At 36.9% G+C, this 24,293-nt stretch overlaps 1 protein-coding gene across 6 annotated transcripts in view; it reads right to left on the reverse strand.

Annotated features, from left to right (window-relative positions):
- NBEAL1 (neurobeachin like 1) overlaps window positions 1-24,293 on the reverse strand; it is a 163,230-nt gene that overhangs the window by 131,861 nt on the left and 7,076 nt on the right. For all 6 annotated transcript variants that reach the window (XM_070387937.1, XM_070387932.1, XM_070387955.1 and 3 more), the window contains 2 exons: window positions 9,322-9,413; window positions 4,194-4,355 (listed from right to left, as the gene is read on the reverse strand). In XM_070387937.1, coding sequence (XP_070244038.1) covers window positions 4,194-4,355; window positions 9,322-9,413 — 254 coding nt within the window. The remainder of the gene's footprint in view (window positions 1-4,193; window positions 4,356-9,321; window positions 9,414-24,293) is intronic.

Below are 24,293 nucleotides of genomic sequence, written 5' to 3' on the forward strand. Positions count from 1 at the left end.
AGAGAGTCACAAAGAGTCAGACACCACGTAGCATGCAGGCACAGGCAATATAACAAAGGTATAATACTAGCAAGAAGATACAACAATTATAAATATTTACATATCTAATGAGAGGCCATCAAAATATATGAAGCAAATACTGACAGAACTGAAGAGAGAAATATATTTCTCCCATAATAGCTGGAGAATTCAATATCTCCTCCACAATAATGAATAAAACCAACTAGACAAAAGATAAGTAAAGAAACAGAGGATTTAATTAACACAGTAAACCACAGATCTAACAAACATACACAGATCACTCTAGCTAATAACAATAGAACATTCTTCACAAGTGCACTTGGAACATTTTACAGGATAGACACTATGTTAGGTTACAAATTAAGTCTCAACAGATTTAAAATGGCAGATATCATACAAAGCATCTTCTCTAACCACAACAGGATGAAGCTAAAATCAAAATGAAAACTGAAAAATTCTCAAAACTGTGGAAATTAACCAAAAGACTTTTAAACAATCAATGGATCGAAGAAGACACCAAGAGGGAAATTAGAAAATACTTGAGATAAATGAAAAGAAAAATACGACTTATGAAAGCCTATGAGAGGTAGTGAAAGTGGTGAAAGGGAAAATGTTATAGGTATTAAGTGCTTACACTAAAGAAAAGAAACCAACTACTCAATTGCCTAACTTAAGGAATCAAGAAGAGAGAACAAACTAAACCCAAAGCTAGCAGAAAGACGAAACAATAAAGATCGGAGCAGAGACCAAAAAATTCTTAAAAACAGAGAAAATTAATGAAACAAAAATTAGTTCTTTAAAGATATTAACAAATCTTTAGCAAGACAGACAAAGGAAAAAAAAAAGACAGATTATGAAAAGAAAGTGTGGACATTACTCCTGATTCGGTTCAATTAAGTCGCTCAGTAGTGTCTGACTCTTTGCGACCCCATGGATTGCAGCATGCCACGCATTTCTGTCCATCGTCAACTCCCAGAGTTTACTCAAACTCATATCCATTGAATCTGTGATGCCATCCAACCATCCCATCTTCTGTCATCCCCTTCTCTTATTGCCTTCAATCTTTCCCAGCATCAGGGTCTTTTCAAATGAGCCAGCTCTTCGCATCAGGTGGCCAAACTATTGCAGTTTCAGCTTCAACATCAGTCTGTCCAATGAACATTCAGGACTGATTTCCCTTAGGATGGACAGGTTGGATCTCCTTACTGTCCGAGGGACTCTCAAGAGTTTTCTCCAACACCACAGTTCAAAAGCATCAATTCTTCGGCGCTCAGGTTTTTTTATACTCCAATTCTCACATCCATACATGACTACTGAAAAAACCGTAACCTTGACTAGACAGACCTTTGTTGACAAAGTAAGGTGTCTGCTTTTTAATATGCTGTCTAGGTTGGTCATAACTTTTCTTCCAACTGTAGTGATTTTGGAGCCCAAAAAAATAAAGTCTGCCACTGTTTCCACTGTTTCTCCATCTATTTGTCATGAAGTGATGGGACCAGATGCCATGATCTTAGTTTTCTGAATGTTGAGCTTTAAGCCAACTTTTTCACTCTCCTCTTTCACTTTCATCAAGAGGCTTTTTAGTTCCTCTTCACTTTCTGCCAGAAGGGTGGTGTCGTCTGCATATCTGAGGTTTTTGATATTTTTCCTGGCAATCTTGATTCCAGCTTGTGCTTCATCCAGCCCAGCATTTCTCATGATGTATTCTGCATATAAGTTAAATAAGCAGGGTGACAATATACAGCCTTGACATACTCCTTTTCCTATTTGGAACCAGTCTGTTGTTTCAGGTCCAGTTCTAACAGTTGCTTCCTGACCTGCATTCAGATTTCTCAAGAGGCAGGTCAGGTGGTCTGGTATTCCCATCTCTTTAAGAATTTTCCACAGTTTATTGTGATCCACACAGTCAAAGGCTTTGGCATAGTCAATAAAGCAGAAATAGATGTTTTTCTGGAACTCTCTTGCTTTTCTTGGATTTCCATGATATTGAATGGTTTGTCTTGGAAACAAACAGAGATCATTCTGTCGTTTTTGAGACAGCATCCAAGTACTGCATTTCGGACTCTTTTGTTGACCATGATGGCTACTCCATTTCTTCTAAGGGATTCTTGCCCACAGTAGTAGATATAATGGTCATCTGAGTTAAATTCACCCATTCCAGTCCATTTTTGCTCGCTGATTCCTAGAATGTCGACATTCACTCTTGCCATCTCCTGTTTGATCACTTCCAATTTGCCTTGATTCATGGACCTAACATTCCAGGTTCCTATGTAATATTGTTCTTTACAGCATCGGACCTTGTTTCCATCACCAGTCCCATCCACAACTGGGTACTTTTTTGCTTTGGCTCCATCTCTTCATTTTTTCTGGAGCTATTTCTCCACTGATCTCCAGTAGCATACTGGGCACCTAACGACCTGGGGAGTTCATCTTTCAGTGTCCTATCTTTTTGCCTTTTCATACTGTTCATGGGGTTCTCAAGGCAGGAATACTGAAGTGGTTTGCCATTACCTTCTCCAATTGGGATTCCCTGGTGGCTCAGATGGTAAAGCATCTGCTTCTGCAATGCGGGAGACCTGGGTTTGATCCCTGGTTCAGGAAGATCCCCTGGAGAAGGAAATGGTAACCCACTCCAGTACTCTTGCCTAGAAAATTCCATGGATGGAGGAGTCTGGTGGGCTACAGTCCATGGGGTTGCAAAGAGTTGGACGTGACTGATTAAAGAAATAAAAAGATATACAGTACTGATTATAAAGAAATAAAAATAATTATTACAGTATTATGAAGGACTGTACAACAGATTTAATAACATAGATGAAATGGAGAAATTCCTAGAAACACAAAACCTCCCAAGACTAAACCGTGATGAAATAAATAATCTGAACAGATCTTTGACTAATAAGGATACTGAATCAGCAGTCAAAACTCTCTCAACAAAGCAGCCCTAGACCTGATATTTTCACTGGCAAATTCTACAAAACATTTAAAGAAGAACTGATGCCAATCCTTCTCAACGTCTTTCCAAAAAGTGAAGAAGAAACACTTTATAAATCATTATATGATACCAGTATTACCATGATACCAAATCAGACAAGAGATTCCGAGGAAACTACAGACCAAAATCCTTATAAACATTAATGCAAAGAACTTCAACAAAATTCCAGTAAGGAGAATTCAACAGCATATTAAAAGGATTACATACCATGACTAAGTGGAATTCATTCCTGAAATGAAAGGATGGTTCAACATATGAAACCTGACCAATGTAATATGCTTCATCAACAGAATAAAGGGAAAAAAATCCACCTGATCATCTCAATTAAAAAGCATTTTAACTGCACAAAAAGCATTTGAGAAAATTCAACAATCTTTCCTGAGAACAACACTCTGCAAATTAGGAATAAAAGGAAACTGTCTCGACTTAATAAAATCTATATATAATTTCACAGCAAATATCAGACTAACGGTAAAAGACTAAAAGTTCTTCCTCTAAGAACAAGAAGACAGATTTTAAGAAGCATATGATGTTCCTAACCCAATGGCTCTCAAATTTTTATATGCAGATTAACATGGAATAGGTGAAAATCAGAATGCATGAGCTCTTTTAGATCCGAATTTCCATACATAAGGCTCAAACTCTGCATTTCTAGTAAGCTTCCCAATTGTTATTTATACACACCAAATTTAAGTACCATAGACCCAATCATCTATAAATCTGGAAATATAAGCTATGGAATAATTATACTTTCTTTGGTTAAATTATAAAATGAAAGACTAGAAAAATACATTTTCAAATCGCAATGCATAGTATAAAAATGTGTATGTACATGTTTACAGGTGAGGACCATAGAGAAAATACTAGTGCAAGAAATTCTTAAGTAACAACTCTTGTCGTTGTCTTAACTCTAAAGCACTTATTCTTTAATCTTGGCTGAATCTCTCTACGTAGGTATACTAAAAGGCTTTCCAATATAATAACAAACTACAAATCTACTTCAAAAGCTGCACTCATCCTTAAGAACTCCACATGAACAACAAACATCATTAATAACCAATAAATGCATTATTAGTTTGCTATTAACCACATGAACAACAAACATCATTAATAACCAATAAATACATTATTAGTTTGCTATTAATTATTTAAAACAGAAATTATTTGCACCAGATACCTGCAAAGAATAATGAAGAACTTGACAAGCAAAATTGACAAGGCTTGCTGTTCTTCCTCTAACCCATCAGCCATTTTCTGAACACACTGTAGAAGCTGGATCCTCAGAACCTGCAGAATATTATCAGGAAGCAGAGATATTCCAGGAGGCACATCATCCACCCTACAATAGAAAGGGAACAAAATAAGAAGTGTGTTTAAATACAGGATGAAAATCTCTGGCACTTTAAAGGAACTACATTTTCAGTTCAAGTCCTAAAGAAGCTCCTCTAGATCCCATATTCTGTGCCTCCTCTCTGCAAGGTACCACCAAATGATTAGTGATATTTTAGAAGACTGTTAGAGCAGAGTGATTAGTAACACTTCAGAGGAGGCTTACTGAAAAGAGAGAAAAAGATGCTATTTAGTATTCTCAACTGTGCTACTTTTAAAGAACATACTTAAAATATATTAGTTCACCTTCTATTACTTAGAAATAAAATATGTGTCTATACCAATTCAAAAAGAAACAGTAACTAGCAAATAAAAAAGAAGTACCCATAACTAGTTTAATCTGTTAACTGCTTCACTAAATAAACAATATTCACCTACCTAAAGGTTCCCTAAGCCATCTGATCAGAAGAGGGAGAGAAGATAACTAGCAAGAGGAAAGGAGAAAGAGATGAATGTAGAACTCCAAGCACAAACATCAATAGAAGACTCTTTTCAAGTGATATATCAATATTTTGTGACAAGCGGTTTCTGTGTAAAACTATTTGATTCTACAGGGCAAAAACCAACACGAGATATAAGTGACTCCTTACATGTGCCTCTCACATTAAAATCCCCTAGATTCAGTGTCAGAAGCCTGAATGCTAAATTCCACCTTTGTAACATAAAGCATTCATTTAATCTCATCTCTGAAACTGTAATATCTCTATGAAACTGTAATATCAGATATCTGTCCTATTTCACTGGGCTCTGAAACCAAGTAGTCAATGTGCATTTTCCACTTTAAAATAGGTGAAGAACTCTAAAAATGTAATGCATTTTAAATACACATTTCTAAAGCCTAAGAATCTTTTCATAAGTCATTATACTAATTTTCCTATCTCTATTAGGAAAATGCTCAAATCATAAAGAAGCACTGTGAAGAACTTATATGATTAAATGACAATTATACTTTATAATGGTCTCTTTTTCAGATAATGCTTAACATGAAGTATTAGTACTATTTTTACATTGAGTAAAAGGCATTCATTGTAGATAGAAAAATCTGAAGCACCTCAGCAGCAGTCACATAAATAACACATGATAAATATTAGCCTCTTCCTGAACCACCCTACAATATAAATTAATAAAGTGTTTTATAAAATAAATACAAATCACAAAGCAGACCACCAAGGTTGCCTAATTCTACAACTGTGTTATAGAATATGCTTCGTTTTAGTCTGGGCATCATTTCACTTGCAACTTTGGATTCTTTAATTCTCTCTTATTTACAGATGGCAAAACAAACACTCATTTTTATATTTAACTTTTTCTGAAAAGCTAAAAAAGGTGATTAGAAAAAACAGAGCAACTTCAAAATAACAAATATTTAAATAAAACTGATTTTCAAGACTAAGCAAAACTATTCCTCCTCACTTTTCCAAAAATGTAAGTCAGCAAGAAAGACGACATCAGATTTCCCAATATTTCATTCTAGTTATTTAAAACTAGTTCCTTTTGTCCTTAGTTGTCCCTTTTTCTATTTACATATGTTTTTATTTTCCTAGGCAGAAAACAATATCAGCTTCTAAAAGAGTAATCTTTTTTCTTAACTGACGCTCATAAAATTAGAACATGGTTTATAATCCAAGTTGGAATTTTTGGCCTAATGTGATAAAGATTTCAGAGTTTAGAAGTATGTTCCCACCTCTAAGACTTTCTTGCCAAAATTCTAAGCTCCTTTTGCTGAAATTTCCCAAACTCCAGAAATCTTTTCCACTCCTCTGTTCGCCTACTCAATGTCTCCTGTAAACAGCTGCCAATTGTTCTAACACAGGAAAAAGTCCAGCTTAAATTTCAAGGCTTTGTAATCTGGTAAAAGCAACTCTTGCTTTGTATTATGAATTCTCTAACATGGAAATTTTATAAAGTCAGTATACTTTAAATGAGGATTATCTGTGAGCTGCTTTAAGATGACAACTAGTTTTATACATCTGACATATACTATTCACTTGAAAAATGGAAAATTTACTACTAGCAAAATCTAAATCCATATTCTGACAAAGATATGAAAAATAATTTTAAATAAACTAAATCGCAAGTAAAAACACTATTGGCATTCTTCATCTTACTTTAAATGTAGTGGCAATATAACTCTACGTACTGTTTTTAGAAATAACCTCTGAAGAAAGGAGACATTTACAACAGATGGATGATAACAAGTGCATCTCACAAAACACCAAGCATTCAAAGGCCAAAATCCTGATTCCATAAAAACTCTTACATTCATGATTTAAAGTGAGCTGTAAGTTTTGATAACAAAAGCACTTCTAAGTATAAATGGTGGTTCATTTCCCTGGTGGCTCAGATGGTAAAGAATCTGCTTGCAATGAAGGAGACCCAGGTTCGATCCCTGGGTTGGGAGGATCTCATGGAGAAAGAAATAGCAACTCACTCCAGTATTCTTGCCTGGAATATCCCATGGACAGAGGAGCCTGGCAGGCTACAGTCCATGGGGTCTTAAAGGGTTGGACACAACTGAGTAACTGAGCATGCATGCATGCATGTAATATAAACTAAAAGAATACTCTTTTATGAGTAGGAATCAATAATACATAATCTTATTTTGAGTTAAAATTTAATACTGATTTTTCAGCCTTTATAAACTTGTAACAAATAATCTAATGGGGAAGAACTCTGAAATTGCATTTATAAACAGTAAAGCACTTGCGCTTTTTGGGCATAACCACATCATTTCTTAAGTTCAATGCTTTGGTCCAAAAACTCAAATGATTTTCTTTCTCTGAATTATTAAATCACCTCTTAATGGGGCTTTTTGCCTTCAATCTCAACCCTTCCCAATCCAACCTCCATAAAAACACCTAAATGACTTAAAAAAAAACTTGATCATGATACTCTTACACAAAAAATTCCTTACTAGAGTCTTGTATCTTCCATAACAAAAAATCAAAGTCGATGAGGAGTACATTCACGGCATTTCATGATCTGGCTCCAATTTGATTCTCCAAATTCAACTCACCTGGGCCACACTCTCAGTGCCTACCTCTCTCTACCCCAAACTGCAAACATTTTCCTTCCTGAAGATTTTTAATTTTCCAGATTCTCTTTTTTTCGGGGGAATGTGAGGATTGCACAGCAGGTCATGCAGGATCTTTGTTCCCTGGAAACTAAGGATCACAACTCCACCACCTTCAGTGGAAGCATGGGGCCTTAACCACTGAACCACCAGCCTGCTCACTCACGTCTAACTCTTTGCAACCCCGTGGACTGTAGCCCGACAGGCTCTTCTATCCATGGAATTTTCCAGACAAGAATACTGGAGTCCAGGGGATCTTCCAACCTGGGTATGGAACTCCATCTCCTGCAGCTGCTGCATTGGCAGGCGGCTTATTTACCACTGCGCTACCTGGGAAGCTAGGACCACCAGGAAAGTCTCAATTCTCCAGATAATCTTTTTCATCATCAACCACCAGCCATTTCTCCCCTCCCCTCTAAATACATCTCTACAAACTGACTTCCTTTTGTGGCTAAAAGTATCTCCTCATTGCTCCAGCTTTTAACCACAGCCAACCTAACCTCTCCTGCCTAACAAGGATTAGGTCCACAAGATGACTTGAGACACAATACAAAGTTTATCAAGGAAGTGGGCCTGGGAACTGTGAGACTATGGAAATGGTGGCAGGCAGAAGAATGGGAGAAAATATTTGTACTTTCACTTATACATTTCTCCAAGATTTTAGTTTTTCCCCTATGTTATGATTTTCAAATCCAGTTTTTAAAAATCTGAAAACTTGACCTACTTCAAGGTGTTTTCCAGGGCCCTACTATAGGCCAGGAAAAATAAGTTTCAACTACAATGCCTGTCATATAGCAGAGAAATTTTAGGCAAATGAATGGAGTGACACACAGTGGACCCTTAGATAGTTTCAAAAAAGGGGCTGGGCATATCTGAATGACTCACCCCCCAACTTTCTGAGAGGGGAGAGGAAGTACAGACTAAGGTCGATCGAACAGTCAATGATGTAATAAGACCCAACAAAACTCTGGAAAACCAAAGCTCAAAAAGCTTCCTTCTTTGAACACACTGATGCTCAGGGAGAGCAACACAGCCTGACTTCACAGGGAGACAGCAAAAAGCCCTGCATCCAGGCCCTCCCAGACCCTAGCCCTGTTCCTATGTGTATCCTTCATAATAATACAGTAATCCTAAATACAGGACTTTCAGTGAGATTTCTAAGTCACTGTAGCAAACTTACTGAACGTGAGGGAGTCATGACAACCTCCAAATGTGTAGCCCGTTGGTCAGAAGTGTCAAGGTCTCCCTGCTGCTGCTGCTAAGTCACTTCAGTCGTGTCCGACTCTGTGCAACCCCATAGACGGCCACCCAACAGGCTCCCCTGTCCCTGGGATTCTCCAGGCAAGAACACTGGAGTGGTTTGCCATTTCCTTCTCTAATGCATGAAAGTGAAAAGTGGAAGTGAAGTCACTCAGTCGTGTCCGACTCTGTACTACCCCATGGACTGCAGCCCACCAGGCTCCTCCATCCATGGGATTTTCCAGACAAGAGTACAGGAGTGGGGTGCCATCGCCTTCTCCGTAGACTTGCTAATAATGACTGAAGTGAGGACAGTCTCTCAGAGGAATTTGCCCTTAACTCGTGGCATATAGCACTAATTCTGGGTAATATCAGAACTGAAACGAACTGCAGGACACTCGGTTGCCAGTGCCTTAACAAAGCAAAGAAGGCAGCAAGAAAGATGACTGTGATCAATCAGAAATGTCTGCTAGGAAAGCAGGGTTATGCAGGAGGGGCATGTGTGTCGTATAATTGCCATCCTTTTAATATGTCATCAATGAGGTTTTTATGACAAGAATTAACAAATTCACCCAAGGGTAGGAAACCAAGTGTTTCTACATACCTGGTAGGCAGCTTTTCAAAGTCAACATCTAAGAATTGTTCATAGCTAGAAACAAAACTGTCCAACCACAGCTTCAGGTAATCTGGATCTTTCTGAAATAAGAAAATCATCGTAAGATTAAGTATGTCAGGAGTCTTTTTTCAAAAAGGTTTTAACTCCTATTGAGCACATATAAACTGATAATCTAAAGAAGTAATAATATGAAATCTCTAAATGATACTCAGGAAGACATAGGAGCTGTTTTAAAATGTGTATTTAAGTATAATGATCCCATGTGACTCACACAAAGAGCTACGGTCTTAACAATACTCTGTTAGATTCTACACAAGTTGCCCTCTCCATCACCCTGTACTGTACTGGCTTCCTGACTGTTACTGGGACAAGCCAGACATGTTCCCATCTGAGGCCTTTGCAATGGCTGTTTTCTCTATCTAGAACACTCTTCTCCCAGATAGCTGAATGGCTAACCCCTGCATCTTCTTCAAGTCATTCTTTAAATGGCTTATTCTCAATGAAGCCAAATTTTACTACCCTTTCTTAAAATCAGAAGCCTTCTGACCATGTTTTCCTAAAATTACAAGCCTTACAAGTCAACATTTACCTTATACGCTATTCTGTTGACCCACTTCATGGTGCTTTCTCACCTTCCCCCATACTCTAGAATTTATTCATTACCTGTCAGTGCCCCTAGACTGTGGACTTCACAATCATAGGGCCTATCTAAAGGCTCACCACAAGTGACTCTTCTGTTTACCAACGGATACCAAGTGCCTGAAACAGTTCCTGGCACTCAACAAATACTTACCCAATGAATTAATGAAAAATATAAAAAACATAAATAAAATAAAATTGGAGATGGGTCATTAACCTAAACATAAAAACTAAAAGATCTTCTAAAAGAAAATATAGGAGAATACCTTTTGCAACTTTGGGGCACATAAAGATCTTTCAGCTTGAACACAAAAATCACAAACCAAAAAAAAGAAAAAATAATAATTGTTCTTATTCAAAATTTAAAACTTTTATTTATTAGAACACACCATTAAGAAAAGGAGAAGGCAAGCCATATATCAGCTGAAAATATTCTCAGTACATACATGTGACAAAAGACTTGTACCAAGAATATAAAAAGAACTCTGATGAATCAATATAAAAAGGACAACTCAATTTAAATACGGGCAAAAGGTTCAGATGTTTCACAAAAGAGAATACACAAATGGCCAAGTAGCATGCAAAAACATTTACAATATCACTAGTTATCCAGGGAAATGCAAATTAAAATGAAATGGAATACCATCACACACCCACTAAAAAGGTTAAAATTTAAAAGACTGTCCAAATCAAGTATTGGTAAAAATGTGGAATAACTGGAACTCACATTTCTGGTGGGAGTATAAAATGGTACAATCACTTGGAAAACAGTTTAGCAGTTTCTTTTAAACATAAATTTACCACATGGCCCAGTCATTCCTCTCAAGAGAAAAGCAGAAACAAAAACAAAAAACACTTGTACCAAAATGTTCATAGAAGATTTATTTTTAATAATCCTAAGCTGGAAATAAACCAAAATTCCATCAACAGGTTAATTAATAAATTGTGGTATAGTCACACAATGGAATGCTAGCTTACAATAACAATGAATAAACCACTGATATGACAACAGTTAGAAATTTCAAAAACATGCTGAGCAACATGCCAGGCATTAAAGCATATTGAAACTGTGATTTCAATTATAAAAGTTCTAGAGCAGCCTATGGTGACAGAAATTAGATCACTGACTGTCTTTCAGAGGACTGACTACAAAAGGGCATGGAGGAAATCTTCCCAGGTAATAGAAATTTTCTATTTGTTTTATTAGGCAGCAGTTACACAAATGTTTGCTGCACCAAAACTCATCAAATTTGACACTTAAAATCTGTGCATTTTGTGGTAAGTTATATCTCAAAGATGATTTGGAAAAAACCATGATTCCTCATAAATTCTTTTAAATATAAATTGCATCATTAAAAATGGTGCTCAAAATGTTTCCTTCATGTTCTTAACACTTTTTTACTCCAGTCAATTTAAACATGACCCTCAGGAGTTTTATTTATCATTTGTTAGGCACTGCTCTTGGATAACAAGAACTCAAGTAATTTATTTCCCTAAAATAAAAGCATTACACACAAATGAGAATTCCTAAAAGAATGTTCCCAGAATATGCAGACAGCTGACCTTTTGTGTATTTGTTTTTCTATTAATACACTGTTCCAAAATCAGATCATAAATTGTTATAATCCACATCATCACTGAGAAGATGGAAATACTTCAGAAAAAGAACTACCTCTTGTGAGAAATCTTCTCAAGGATTTCATTACTTGTTTTTTTTCATTTCCAATCAGCACATCATCCATTCATTCAAACATTCAGGATAAGACTCCAGAAATACAAGTAGCTGGAGTCTGCCTCTATTAAGAAGTTCTTTCTTAACAGAGCAGTTTTAATAAACCGTGTAAAAGTTCAACACAGAACAGCTCATAATGCCATAAAGAATTAATGTATTTCTCCTTATAGATTATTTAGAAACTCTACAGTATCTAGTTCAAAGTCTGAAAGTCAGGGCTATCAAGTGTTTGCTAAGTACAGAGTTCTCTTAGGAAGTGAACAACTAACTATAAGGAAAGAAATGGTATTTAAACCTGGAAATGTTTTACTTAGTAAGAAGTGAAGCGGTTACAATCTTTTCAGATTTTGCAATGTACCAAGTACTATTGTTGTCATTTAGTCACTAAGTTGTATTCAGCTCTCTGCTACCCCATTCACTGTATCCCGCCAGGCTCCTCTATCCATAGGATTCCCAAGCAAATACTAGAGTGGGTGGTCCTTTCCTTCTCCAACAGAACCTGAGTCTCCTGCATTGGCAAGCAGCTTCTTTACCACTGACCAACCAGGGAAACCCACCAAAAGACTGTCCAAGTACTACATCAGCTATTTTAAAAATATACAGTATCCCATTTACTCCTTACAACCACTGAGAGAGGGTTTCATTTTTCTCATTTTACAGGTTAGAAAAGCAAAGTTCTAAGGATATATAACTTATCCATGGTCATACAGCTAGTCATTGATAGTGCAGGGATTAAAATGCAAAGATATATGAATCCAACTGTGTCCTCTCCACTACACTACACTATTTTTGAATTGTGAGCAGGAATAAAATGGAGCTTTGGCTTTGTGAGCAAAAAGAGGAAAAGAGGAACTGAGTCAGGATCAGTACATTCAGGTCCATAAACAATTTTAACACATATAAAAGCCACATCCGACACAGCCTGAGAAAACCCTTAAAATGATCTATACTGAACTGCCAAAGGTCATAAAAGGAAAAAAGTCCACACATCCAGAAACAATATTAATTAAATCTCAAGCTTAGGCATTTTCATGGTTATGAGAGTGTGGTACAATAAAATAACACAGTAGGGTCTATCTACCCAGTTGCACAATATTTATTAACACAAAACACAAATGTATTAAGTACTGCAGAAGCACTGAGGTCAAATTAAATGGACACTAATCCCCGCTCTGCACTTTCTTGAACAAGTCACTCTACGTATGCACAAGTTTCTTCTGTAAAAATGAAGATAATCATAGCACCTTTCTTTACAGGGTTGTGAAAATGAAATAACCTAGTAAGTGTCAACGGCTTAGAACAATGCCTAGCACATAGTATAGGCTAAGTATAGTTATTTTTATAACCTATTATGTGCCTAAATTAGGTAACACTCCCAAACAAGAATGTTCTAAGCTACCCATACGCATACTTAAATATTTCATGATCCCCAGTGCCACATGATCTTAATTGTATTCTTTTCCTTTCACATCCGTTTGCATTTACTATCTGTGTGACTGTGAGCAGGTAACTTCATTTCTCTGATCTGTTCTGGATTTATAAAATGAAGATAATACTCTCTTTATAGCACTGTTGAAAGCACCGAATGAGATAATACATATAAGGCATTTGGCAATACCTGACATTTAGCAAATGCTCAAAACATGTCAGCTACCATTATTAAGACACAGATTCTGCTATCAAGTTGGTCATGATCCAATGTCATAAAATAAGCAATTATAAAATAACTGAGAATCAAGTTTATTGATTTTATACTCAAATATCCATCCAATCATCTGCCATTAAAATAATTGTTCATTTTGGACTGTTATGTAGATCCCCACAGGTCTCTGTAGTTTCAATTTCTCCCAGTGGACACACAGCTACTAACGGGATTTGTTCAATTTAAATATAATCTTCTCTTCTGCTCAAATACATTCAAAGGCTCCTCATTACCAGAGGATGACATCTAAACACTTAGAGAGGTACTGTCCAATGCAGTGACCACTAGCTGAATGTGATGACTTAAATTACATTCAAGCATGAGAAATTTTTACTTTTTCATAACATCCACTCCACTGCTGGGAAGCTTTAGTAGTAATAGGATTATGAGAGCCATGTACTTTCACCAAGTTCTTATGGGATAGGGTTACAGGTAAGAATAGAGGGAACACCTTCCTTTCTCCACATAACAATAGTTGGGTTTTAACATTCTTTCAAGCCCTGATGGCTCAGTGGTTAAAGAATCCACGAACAATGAAGGAGACATGGGTTCAATCCCTGGATGAGGAAAGTCCCCTGGAGAAGGATATGGCATCCAATTCCAGTATTCTTGCTTGGAAAATCCCATCAACAGAGAAGCCTGGCAGGTTATAGTCCATGGGGTGCAAAGAGTCGGACATGACTGAGCACAAGCACACACATATATTCTTTTAAGTTTTATAAACTTTTAGATACACACATATATTTCACCTATATTCCCGTCCTCTAATGAATTACTTTTAAGCAAATCCAGACATCATATTTCAACCACAAATACTTCAATACATAACCATAAAATACATCTTTTAAAATATGACAATACTATCAATCTGAAAAAATTAATAGCCCTTTAACACCCATTGATGTTCAGATTTTCCTGACTTGCTCAGAAATGCCTTTCTTAACTGTCTGATAAAGTCAGGACCCAAAGAAAGTCCATATATTGCAATTTGTTGGTATATGTTTTAAGTCTTTTTAAACCTATGGGTTTCTATTACACTTCTTTTTTGTCTAATTTATTTGCTGAAGACACTATGCCATTTGTGATTTAATATTTCTCACATTAGAGATTTTGCTGACTGTCATTTAACATGTTTCTCAGTCCTCTGTATTTTCTGTGAAGTAGTAAATCTAGAGATTGTCAGATTTAGGGGTTTTCTGGCAAAAAATACAACACAGGTATGTTATATATGTCCTTCAGAAGATATATATCTAGTTATCTCTTCTGTGATGTTGGAACTACTGATTATCTTTTCCTAGATTCAGTATTTTATTATGAGTAATTTCTATAATAAACCTTATAATTCCCCTATGATATCACCAGGACTACTAGAAAGATTTGCAGAATGAAGAGCTATTATTGATTTACTTTCAATCTCACTTGCTGCTGCTGCTGCTAAGTCGCTTCAGTCGTGTCCGACTCTGTGCGACCCCATTGACGGCAGCCCACCAGGCTCCCCTGTCCCTGGGATTCTCCAGGCAAGAACACTGGAGTGGGTTGCCATTTCCTTCTCCAATGCATGAAAGTGAAAAGTGAAAGTGAAGTCGCTTAGTCATGTCCGACTCTTAGCGACCCCATGGACTGAAGCCCACAAGGCTCCTCGTCCATGGGATTTTCCAGGCAAGAATACTGCAGTGGGGTGCCATTGCCTTCTCCGATCTCACTTCCAGATTCTTAATTAAAATTATATCCAGATACAGATTGTGTTTATGCTACTCATGCCAAGGTGTTAAATAATGGATAATTTTTTATTAAAGTTAATCATTCCTTAATGTTTGTTGATCTTCTTACTTATGCACACCTCCCTGAAAAACTGAAAAATAAACATAATAAAGTTCATAATTTTACATAAAAAAAAAAACACCTTATAATTTCCTTCACTCTACTTTGGGCTTATTTTATTCTTTCATTGTCTTCTTGAAATGGAAAATTTATCTATAATATTAATGTATTCCTGCATAACAAATTAAATTTAGGAGCTTGAACAACAAGTATTATCTCAGATTTTTAGGGCCAAGAATTGAAAAACAGCTTAGCTGGGTGGTTCTGGCTCAGCATTTCTCCCAAACCTGTGATGAAGATAGAAACCAGAGTGCAATCACACCAAAGACTGACTGGCTGGAGAAGCTACTTTCAACTTCACTCAGGTGGTGGTTGGCCAGGTTTCGGTTGTTCACATAGGGTTCTACACAGGGCTACTTATAACACAGCAGCTTGTTTCCCAGAGAGCAAATGATACAGGGAAAAAGAGAGCAACTGAGATGGAAACAGTAGAAAAAACAGTGTCTTTTCTAATTTCAGAAACGATATACCATCACTTTTGCCAAATTCTACGCATTGGGATAGAGTAACATGGAAACTTACACTACCATATATAAAGTAGACAGCCAATGGGAATTTGCTGTATCACTCGGAACTGAAACAGGGGCTCTGTAACAATGACGAGGGGTGGGATGGGACAGAGATGTGAGGGAGGTTCGAGAGGGAGGGGACATATGTATACCTATGGCTGATTCATGCTGATGTTTGACAGAAAACAACACACTTCTGTAAAGCAATTATCCTTCAATTAAAAAATAAATAAATTAACAACAACAAAAAATTCTACACATCATAGACAAACCAATACAATGTAGGAGGACTGTAAAAGGGCACGCATATGACAAGGTGGGATCTTGAAGGCTTGGCTACCACAAATGACTAGTTCATTTCATTTTAGCTTTTTTCTCTAACACATTTATAGCCACAAATTTTCCCAGGTAATGCTGTAGGTACTTCCCAAAAGGATCTAAATGTGTAATTTTATCATTCAGTTCTCCCCCACAAAAATTCCAATTTTCCTTTATTTCTTATTCTTTAATCAAACCTTTGTTTTAAACTGTATGACTTTTTAAAAAATACTTTTGCAATTTGTTCCTTAGCTGCATTTCTCCCTTAACTACATTCTCATTAGAAAACATATTCTATTATTTCAATAATCTGAAATTTGATGAAACTTGCTTTAAGTTCTGTCATATCATCATTTTTGTAAATATGTGTACTTGAAAGGAATGTATGGGTATAATGTTCTACGTAAGTCCCTTTTAATTTGTCAACTCTACTGTTTCAATCCCTGGTAGATCAGACAGTAAAGAATCTGCCTGTAATGCGGGAGACCAAGGATCAATCCCTGGGTCGGGAAGATCCCCTGGAGAAGGAAATGGCAACCCACCTCAGTATTCTTGCCAGAATTCCACAGAGGAGCCAGGTGGGCTACAGTCCATGGGATCCCAAAAAGTTGGACAAGACTGAGCAACTAACATAAAACATACATTGTTTAAGTCTTCAGTATCTTCACTGATTTTTTTTTCTGGTCTGTTCATTCTATCAATTACTGAGAAAAATATGTTTTTAAAAACTACTAACCTATGTTAAGTTAAAAAAAACCTATCATGACTGTCATATGTTTATTCCTCTCTAGTGCTGTCAATGCTTGTTTTAGAGACTATGTTATGAGGTGCACATGAATTTAAAATTGTTGCAGTTTCCTGTGCTTCCCTGGTGGCTCAGCGGAAAAGAATCCACCCGCAATGCGGGAGATGCAAGACATGCAGGTTCAATCCCTGGGTCAAGAAGATGTCCTGGAGAAGGAAATGGCAACCCACTCTAGTATTCTTGCTTCCCTGGTGGCTTAGACAGTAAAGATTCAGCCCGCCTAATGCATACATATGTTTTCTAGAAAAATGGTACTGACGAATTTATTTACAGTGCAGCAATGGAGAAACAAACATAGACTTGTGGACATGGGGAGAGGGGAGGAGAGGGTGAGATGTATGGAAAGAGTAACATGGAAACTTACATTACCATATGTAAAATAGATAGCCAACAGGAATTTGCTATATGGCTCAGGAAACTCAAATAGGGGCTCTGTATCAACCTAGAGGGGTGGGATGGGAGGGAGATGGGAGAGAGGTTCAAAAGGGAGGGGATATATGTATGTATACCTATGGCTGATTTATGTTGAGGTTTGACAGAAAACAAAATTCTGTAAAGCAATTATCCTTCAATTAAAAAATCAATAAATTTTAAAAAACACAAAGAATTTGCCTGCAATGTGGGAGACCCAGGTTCAATCCCTGGGTAGGAAAATCCCCTGGAGGAGGGAATGGCAACCCACTCCAGTATTCTTGCCCAGAGAATCCTGTGGACAGAGGATCCTGGTGGGTTATAGTCCATGGGGTCGCAAAGAGTCAGACACAGCTGAGGGACTTAACACTTCCACTTTTTCACTTTTCAGTATTCTTGCCTGGGAAACCCTATGGACAGATGAGCCAGGCAGGCTACAGTCCATGGGGTCCCAAAAGAGTCCAATACGACTTAGCAACTAAACAACAATAGTACCAAGAATTGTTATATTTTCTTGATGAATTGAACTGTTTTTGTTTTGCTGAAAATGGCTTTATTTCACTTTCCTCTTTGAAGAAACATCACTTGGTTGGAAATTCTACATTAGTCTTTCCTTTAAAGATATCAATCCATTGTCCTCTCCTCACAATCATTATTATTGAAAAATCAGGTGTTAACTTGTAATCCCTTTGAAGACAGTTCTTTTTTCCTCTGGTAGCTTTTAAGCTTTCTTTCTTTTGCTTTGGTTTTCTGCAGAACCACTAGGGTTTCACTATGATGTATATTGGTATGGAATTTGCTTTAATCGTTCTCTGTGGGTTTCACTAGACTTTCATCAATCCTGGAAAGCTCTCACCTGCAATCTCTTCAAATACTAACATTCATTTCATGCTTTCTTTACTCTTCTTTTGAGACCAATTAAATATGTGTCAAATCTTCTCATATTATTATTCAGTCTTCCATATTTTCCAACTCCTTGACTTTCTAGGATATATTCTAAAAGAATTCTTGTGATCTTCATTCCAACTCTCTAATTCTCTTCAGCTATCTAAACTCATATCCTTTTTATTGGTCTTTATCAATATTGGGATCTTCTTTTCTATTTCTAGACATTCATTTTTAAAAGTGCTAGGTCACTTGTATACTATATTTCTCTGATTCTAAAACATAATTTTTTATACTTTGGCATCTTTGAAATCAAAATGCATCTTACAGTTGCTCTCAGGAAGGCTGCTGTTATGACATAATTGTCATAGCCTGTGCAACCCTAGTCACAGGTGTTCACGCTGATCTTCTTTCACTAGATGTATGTGCATGGTTGATACTCCAACATCAACTGCTGCTGATGTTGAGATTAACTGCTGTTCAAAATATCTTCAAAAAATTATACTAAATTAGGTAGCAAAATGGAGCTATTCAGTAGAGATATGCACAAAAACAGAGCAGCAGGGTACAACATGACATTAATGATGCAAATCTATATTAAGATCACTTTTCCTTTGTACTTTTGGTCATGCCTTGTGTGTCTGGAATATCCTCTGTGACTATTAAAATACTAGGGCTTCCCTCATAGCTCAGTTGGTAAAGAATCCGCCCCCAAAGCAGGAGATCCTGGTTTAATTCCCGGGTCAAGAAGATCTGCCGGAGAAGAGACAGGCTACCCACTCTAGTATTCTAGGGCTTCCCTTGTGGCTCAGCTGGTAAAGAATCAGCTGCCTGCAATGTGGGAGACCTGGGTTCAGTCCCTGGGTTGGGAAGATTCCCTGGAGAAGGGAAAGGCTACTCACTCTAGTATTCTGGCCTGGAGAATTCCATGGACTGTATAGTCCATGGGGTCATACAGAGTTGGACACAACTGAGCAAACTTCACTAGCAGTTTCAATATCAAACCTTGATCAAATACTACCTCTTCAACTAAGCGATCACTGATGACTTCATTCATCTTCCTTAGATCTCACAATCTACAATCTAAGAGGAAAACTGACTCCAACTGGAAAAGCATGACTTCAGATGAAGTCACAGTCAATCAAACAGATGAAAGATACAAAATTTTGATGGAAATTCTGATAAAAAGCCAGTTACATCCAGGAAAGATTTGGAAGCCATTTTAGCACAAACAAAAGAAGCTATATTCTAAAAGAGGCCTGTGCATAAAAATAAGCTAGAATATACCAACCCCTCAGTTCAGTTGCTCAGATGTGTCGGACTCTTTGCAACCCCATAGACTGCAGCACGCCAGGCATCCCTGTCCATCATCAATTCCCGGAGTTTACTCAAACTCATGTTCACTGAGTTGATGATGCCATCCAACCATCTCATTCTCTGTCATCCCCTTCTCCTCCCGCCCTCAATCTTTCCCAGCATCAGAGTGTTTTCAAATGAGTCAGTTCTTTGCATCAAGTGGCCAAAGTACTAGAGCTTCAGCTTCAGCATCAGTCCTTCCAATGAATATTCAGGACTGATTTCTTTTAGGATGGACTGGTTGGATTTCCTTGCTGTCCAAGGGACTCTCAACAGTCTTCTGCAACACCACAGTTCAAAAGCATCAATTCTTTGGCACTCAGCTTTTTTTATACTCCAACTCTCATATGCATACATGACTACTGGAAAAACCATAGCTTTGACTAGACAGACCTTTGTTGGCAAAGTAACATCTCTGTTTTTTAATATTCTGTCTAGGTTGGTTATAACTTTTCTTCCAAGGTGTAAGCGTCTTTTTATTTCACGGCTGCAGTCACCATTTGCAGTGATTTTCAGTTCAGTTGCTCAGTCGTGTGAAGCCATTTTAGCACAAACAAAAGAAGCTATATTCTAAAAGAGGCCTGTGCATAAAAAATAAGCTAGAATATACCAACCCCTCAGTTCAGTTGCTAAGACGTGTCGGACTCTTTGCGACACCATGAATCGCAGCACGCCAGGCCTCCCTGTCTATCATCAACTCCCGGAGTTCACTCAAACTCATGTCCATCGAGTCAGTGATGCCATCCAGCCATCTCATCCTCTGTCGTCCCCTTCTCCTGCCCCCAATACCTCCCAGCATCAGGGTCTTTTCCAATGAGTCAACACTTCGCATGAGGTGGCCACAGTATTGGACTTTCAGCTTCAGCATCAGTCCCTCCAAAGAACACCCAGGACTGATCTCCTTTAGGATGGACTGGCTGGATCTCCTTACAGTCCAAAGGACTCTCAAAAGTCTTCTCCAACACCACAGTTCAAAAGCATCAATTCTTTGGCACTCAGCTTTGTTCACAGTCCAACTGTCACATCCATACATGACCACTGGAAAAACCATAGCCTTGACTAGATGGTCCTTTGTTGGCAAAGTAATGTCTCTGCTTTTGAATATGCTATCTAGGTTGGTCATAACTTTCCTTCCAAGGAGTAAGCATCTTTTAATTGCATGGCTGCAATCACCACCTGCAGTGATTTCAGAGCCCCAAAAAATAAAGTCTGACACTGTTTCCACTGTTTCCCCATCTATCTGACATGAAGAGATGGGACCAGATGCCATGATCTTTGTTTTCTGAATGTTGAGCTTTAAGCCAACTTTTTCACTCTCTTCTTTCATGTTCATCAAGAGGCTCTTTAGTTCCTCTTCACTTTCTGCCATAAGGGCGGTGTCATCTGCATATCTGAGTTTATTGATATTTCTCCTGGCAATCTTGATTCCAGCTTGTGCTTCATCCAGCTCAGCATTTCTCATGATGTACGCTGCATATAAGTTAATTAAGTTGGGTGATAATATACAGCCTTGACGTACTCCTTTACAGATTTGAAACCAGTCTGTTGTTCCATGTCCAGTTCTAACTGTTGCATCCTGACCTGCATACAGATTTCTCAAGAGGCAGGTCAGGTGGTCTAGTATTCCCATCTCTTTACCCCGAGTGAGAAAGATGTAAATTTTTACTTTAGATATTTCTTAGATTTTAAGTAACTATTCATTTGTGTGTGCATGCTCAGTCATGTCCAACTCTTTGCAACCCCATGAACTATTGCCCACCAGTTTCTCTGTCGTGGAATTTTCCAGGCAAGAATATTGAAGTAGGTTTCCATTTCCTCCTCCAGCGGATCTTTCCAATCCAGGATCGAACCAGTGTCTCTTGCATTGGCAGGCAGATTCTTTACCACTGAGCTACCCACACGCAGGGTTAATGAAATGCTACATTTGATCAATAGAGTATAGAAAATTATCATTTAATATTAGCAGAGCTTGTAAAGACCAACCTCTTAAATGCTGGAATATTAGGTATGTCCTGTTAACTTTTTGTGTTCTTCTTGGAGTTTCACACAGAGTGAACAGGTAAAAACATTCCTGATTCAAGTGTTTTCAGGAGTCAGTCAAGTGGTCATTTACCACTATGGTGTGGGATGTCAATAACAGGGAAGGTTGTACATATATGTACAAGGGATACATAGGAACTTCCTGTTCAATTTGCTGTGAACCTGAAACTGCTCTAAAAAAATAATTTACTTTTTTTAAATGACCAAATTTCTGAAAACAGGAAAAATATAAAATTCAAGAAATAAAATGACAGTAAATAACTGTGTGTGTGTTAGTCACTTAGCCGTGTCTGACTCTTTGTGATCCCACACACTATTGCCTGTTAGGCTTCTCTGTCCATAGGATTCTCCAGGCAAAAGTACTGAAGAGGACTGCCATTCCCTTCTCCAGAGGATCTTCCTTACCCAGGGATCAAACCGGGTCCCCTGCACTGCAGGCAGATTTTTTACTGTTTGAGCTACAGGGAAGTCCCAGGCATCCAATAAAACTAGCTAAATTGGACTAAAATAAATTCTTTAGAAAGGAAAAGGATATCGCTACATAGGCATTAAATAAATATAACTTTGACACTTTTTAAATGGGGCTTAGAAGCTTAAAACAATGTTCAAATTTCACATCAGATAGAAGTTTTTCAAATTTAGTATCTTAATGTTTTGTAGTAGCAAATCTAACTAATTTACATAGATTTCAATCACATGCATAAAAGTACTCTAAAAATTTCTCAATAATGAAATTTTTACTTTGTGCATATCTGCATTTTACTAAATTTTTCTTAAAAAAATTTAAAACTCAGTAAAACATCTTTACTACTCTTCTTAGAGCATAACCAAAATTAGAAAGTCTATATATTTTTATCCTTCAAATGAAGTTATTAGAAAAATGAAATTTTATATTTTAAAATTAAATTTATATTTTGAGAAAAATTCTAAGTCAAAATTATTCACTAAAAAAGTATAAACTCACCTCACAGTGACAGCATAAGCTGAAACAGTACATATCTTTCCTACTATTCTAATGTTTATTATCAGGAAAGATTATGTAGTAGTTAAATTAAATGCATCAAACAAAACCACTTATTTTTTTTAAAGAGGCAAACTGTTTTGAAATGCTTGAATGACTTCTCTGTGAAATGCATGGACCAGTTAATGCTTTGGTTCAACCAAAGAGTAATTTTACCAGTCTAAATCTGGTAAAACACATAAATTACATAAGTAATTACATAAAATACATAAGTCAAAATACATAAATTCAAAGCAAATGCTGATATTCCTTAGATGTAGTTAAGAATAAGTTTGAAAGGTAGAAGAGTACAAAAATCAAGAGTAAACATTTACAACTTTAATGGCAGTCTGTCATAATTTTAATTCTGTTGAATTCAACTTAAAATAGGGACTTGTATTTTTAACATCTTTTTTCTCCATTCTTTTTAGAACTGCTTTGCTAAAGCCACCAATAATCTCTTAACTGTGGAATCCAATACATGCTCCATAATGCTTTACTTCAAAGCTATGTGGAATTGGATACTACTGACTACTCTACTTTCAGAGGCAACCACTCATTCCTGGTTCTCCTCCCATTCCAACTCCTAACTTTTCTTCCTCTATCCTCCTCTTAAATGATAATGTTCATCAGGACTCCCTGACTCTGATCCTCTTTTCTTCTTACTCTCAAGTAACTCTTCAATAACTGCCACTGTGACAACTCTCAGATCTTTATTTCCAGCATAGATCACCTTCTAAACTCCATTTTGTGGGGGTGTTTCTCTACTTAGACATCCCTCAGGCACTGCAAATTCACATGTTCACCTGAAAACCTAGTCAACTTGCTGAATGGGATGACCAAGTACTAAGTTTGTAAAACCTGAAAATTATTTTAGGCTCTTTCTTTTCCCTCTTCCTCCACATCTACACATTGACAGGCTATCAATTCAACCTTCTACCAGGGAAACTTAAATTATGGTATTCAAAAGAAAAGAATAAATTTTCATGCATCTTAACAACTTTTTAGTGTAGTGTGTAAGTTCACAAGTCAAACTACAAAACTAGTAATATTCCTTTCCTAAGGGCAACTCTATTAACAAAAAGTACTCATTTCTTACTTTCTTTCACATCTAACTTCCTAAAATAAACATGCAATTGATAACGAATACTACTAAGCTGATGATTTTGTTTTGCCTCAGTCAAACAACAACACTTTCCTTATATATAAAGTCATTTATTAAGCCATAGAAAATTAAGAGCTATTTCTATCTACATTTTGCACATACCAGAGACTTATTAAAAATGAGCTAAATTATAAGGGTTGATGTATATGGTACATCCTGCCAAAAGCTTCACTTATGATTATAACTAAACCTGTAAAAATAAATTATAATTTTCTGATTTAGAAGAGTATTCATTCATCTGTTTTTTCCAAAAACTATGTATCAAAAGAGGTATTTGCCTTTTTATCTAAATAAAATACCTCTAAATTCTACCTTCCTTATGAAGCAAAACTTTTATTCTGAAAAGGAAGTTTACTCTGAGCTCACTGCAAAACTATCTATTTCAGTCATATTCCAGATTTAGCAGGACAAAGAGCAACAGCAGGAAATGGAGCATCACCAAGATCCAAAACAAACTTGGTTTAGAGTAAAAAAAAAAAAAAAAAAAATCCTGAAGCATTATTAGGATAATTAAGCA

The sequence above is a fragment of the Bos mutus genome, chromosome 2, assembly GCF_027580195.1.
Source record: "Bos mutus isolate GX-2022 chromosome 2, NWIPB_WYAK_1.1, whole genome shotgun sequence".
NCBI classification, from domain to species: Eukaryota; Metazoa; Chordata; class Mammalia; order Artiodactyla; family Bovidae; genus Bos; species Bos mutus.